Source organism: Myotis davidii, unplaced genomic scaffold (assembly GCF_000327345.1).
Source record: "Myotis davidii unplaced genomic scaffold, ASM32734v1 scaffold754, whole genome shotgun sequence".
Taxonomy (NCBI): domain Eukaryota; kingdom Metazoa; phylum Chordata; class Mammalia; order Chiroptera; family Vespertilionidae; genus Myotis; species Myotis davidii.
Window position 1 is genome coordinate 1522929 of NW_006286241.1, and position 3337 is coordinate 1526265.

At 45.7% G+C, this 3337-nt stretch overlaps 1 protein-coding gene across 1 annotated transcript in view; it reads right to left on the minus strand.

Moving 5' to 3' along the window:
* Positions 1 to 2713, minus strand: part of ADSS (adenylosuccinate synthase) — a 34664-nt gene extending 31951 nt beyond the window's left edge. The window contains exon 1 of the mRNA XM_015559924.1: positions 2564 to 2713. Coding sequence (XP_015415410.1) covers positions 2564 to 2713 — 150 coding nt within the window. The remainder of the gene's footprint in view (positions 1 to 2563) is intronic.
* Positions 2714 to 3337: the final 624 nt, after the last annotated feature.

Genomic DNA, 3337 nt, shown 5'->3' on the forward strand with positions numbered 1-3337 from the left:
CCCTCTCATCCTCTGTCCACCTTCCACTCCTTGATTTTTCTGATCACATATCACCATCTGACACATTATATATTTGTCTTTTTTAAATGTCTCCTCCCAAACTTCCCACCACTGAAATGTGAGATCCACAAGGGCCAGTTTTGTTGCTACTGTTTCCTCAGCCCCCCAGAACAGTTCCTGGCCCACAGGAGGCCTCAATAAGTGTTAGTTCGATGGATGGATGGATGGATGGATGGATGGATGTCCCTGGCTCCTGCTTTTCAAACTGGAGGGCACGGAGGTACGTACTCCAGCGTCGGACTACAACTCCCGGCATGCAACGCTCTGAGCTGAAAGGATCTATGCTGGTACCTGAGTGTCTGCCCTGTGTAGGTTTCGGTCTCTGAAAACATTCAATTTTAAATTATTTTTTAATTCATGGGTTTGCATTTATGGCACGCCCGACCCCCCGAGTCTCTCAGTGCCTCATGCCAGAGCAACTGTGGCCTTGAACCATTGCCTGGCTCCTGCCCGTAGGCGGCAGGCACTGAAGCGGGTTGCACAGTGAAGGGAAAAAAATTATTTTTTAATGACTTGTTTTTATTAAGGGATGAGATTGTGTGCAAAACAAAAAGGGTGGAACTTCATAATATAAATGGGTTGGGATGGGAACGTATAGGTTTCGAATTGGAAAGTAGAGGGCTAGGGGTAAGAACAGATGGGGACAGGGATGGAATAGGGCCAACTCAAAAGTAAAGCAATAAGGTAGAGAATGTTAGACCCGAAAATCTGGGGATCAAGTAGAGCCCTAGCCCTTCTCATTTTACACTTTAGTAACACAGGCTCAGAGAGGAGGAGTGTATTACCGATGTCAGATAGTATATGCCAGATACTATGATGCACTTAGCTCTTTTAATTCCCACAACCATCCGAGGTAGGTGGTACTATCTTATCCTTATTTTACAGGATTTGAAAGTTAACTTGTTCTAACTAAGGGCTTAATTGCTATCTAAGCAGCCTGAGTCCACAGCCCAGCCCTTTTTTGTATATTCCACTCCTATTAGTGTTTCAGGTGTCGCTAGATTCCAGAGTATATATCTCCTGCGGAATATCTTGCACCTGCAACACAAATTAACTATGACATACGATTCTGAAATAAAGTTGCTTGGCCCAGCAGGCATGGCTCAGTGGTTGAGCATCGACATGTGAACCAAGAGGTAAGGGTTCGGTTCCTGGTTAGGGCACATGCCTGGGTTGCGAGCTCTATGATCCTCAGTGTGGGGGCGTGCAGGAGCCACCTAATCAATGATTCTCTCTCATCATTTATGTTTCTATCTCCCTCTGTCTCTCTCCCTCTCTGAAATCAAGAAAGAGATATTTTAAATAAAGTTGTATCGGGGAAAAGGTGTGCATAGAATCACATTAAATGTAGTGTCTCCCAAATAAAAAAAATTATGTGTGTGTGTGTGTGTATGTGTGTGTCCCAAGCCATATGTATGCAATCATGTTCTCTAATGGCTCCCAGAGCATATTTTATAATTTTTATTCAAAGATTCATTAAGTCAGAATCAGTAAACACGGAGAACCTACAATAAGTTAAGGTAGTGCTAGGCACTGAGGACATAAGGAGGAATAAAGATACAATTGCAGCCCTTCAGGATGCATGTTATTTGGTCTACCGACAAGTAAACAGATGAATTATACTACTGCATGATAAATTTTGGTGTTAATCTTGTTTTTACCACAAGATTACAAGCCCCTTTGTAAACCAGAACGCTTTATTTTATTTTGTTTTATTTTATTTTATTATTTTATTTTATTTATTTTATTTAATTATTTAATTATTTATTTTATTATTTTATTTAATTTTATTATTTATTTTATTTTATTATTATTTTATTTTACTCAAGAGCAGGAGACAGCGTTGGTCATGCAGTTGGCGCTCAATAAGCACCTGTTACTGCTCATTTCTGTTCAATGAAAAAGTCACTTACAGAGTGCCTGCACCTGTTATGCACCCCCAGGTGCCTATTGGTTGTTGCAGTCCTTATAGGAAGATTTGGTCTAAAACAATGGTTCTCAACCTTGGCTGCACATTAGAATCACCTGGGAATCTTTTTAAAATCCTGAGTTCTGGGCCTCGTCCTCATAACAAAGAAACAGAGTTTCCGGAGGACGAGGCCCAGAAATCAGGATTTAAAAAAAACGATTCCCAGGTGATTCTAAGGTGCAGCCAAGGTTGAGAACCACTGGCTAATGTTTCTAGCAGAACAAATGGAGATAAAGGATGGTGGGTAAGAAGTACAGTGGCCTGGCCCGCGTGGCTCCGTGGCTGAGCGTCAACCTATGAACCCTATGGGAATGAGGTTCGAGAGGAGGAGAGCTGGGCAAAGGTGTGGAGTCCCAGCTGCCTGTCCCGTGGGAGGGGGGTCATGGTACCTCAAACCATGAAATAACACTGGAGAAACACAGCACCACACTGGTCCCATGAGAAACGATTTGGTTGAAATTACATTCTATTCAGGAGCACACTCGCTGTTCCAGAAACATAAAAGGTGACCCGCGGGTCACTCAGGGGTCCCACTCCCAGCGCCTCAGAATCCGCGGCCACCTTCCGGGCCCTCAGCTCCCCGCCACCCCCTCCCCCGGGTACCAGCGCCCCACCGCCCCTACCGGACGTTTCCGGTGCCTCCAGGCGCGAGATGAGGGGGCGCTGTTGGGACTTGGCTGCCATGAAGTCGCAGTAACTTCACGTCTCTGAGCCCCCAGGAATCCGGAGACTCTGCTTTTGCCCAAGAGGAGAGGAGCAAAAATTCAAAAATTGCCACAGAGATTGGGGATGGGGGCGGGGAATTCACACAGCGGTTCTCAACCTGCTGGCCCTTTAAATACAGTTCCTCAGGTGGTGACCCAACCATAACATTATTTTCGTTGCGACTTCATCACTGTGATGTTGCTGCTGTTATGAATCGTCATGTAAATATCTAACATGCAGGATGGTCTTCGGCGACCCCTGTGAAAGGGTCCTTTGACTGCCAAAGGGGGTCGCGACCCACAGGTTGAGAACCGCTGCACTAAGCTAATTAGGTCGCCAGTGGTTGAAGGGCGTGTATTAAAATACCCTAGAAAGGTTTTCACCGCAGGTTAAAATTCGGGGGGTTAACCAGAAAGAAGCACGCCCTGCGAGTGTTCTGTTCCATGGAGGTTTTGCTCTGACAATAATTCCTGCTCTCCCACGTTCACAGCGTAAGAACACCAGCGAGCAGCCAAACCATCACGGAGGTGGCCATGGGGGGGGACCCAGGCATCTCACTGGGGAGGTGGGGGAGGGGGGCAAATAATAAGAGAGGCCATTGCA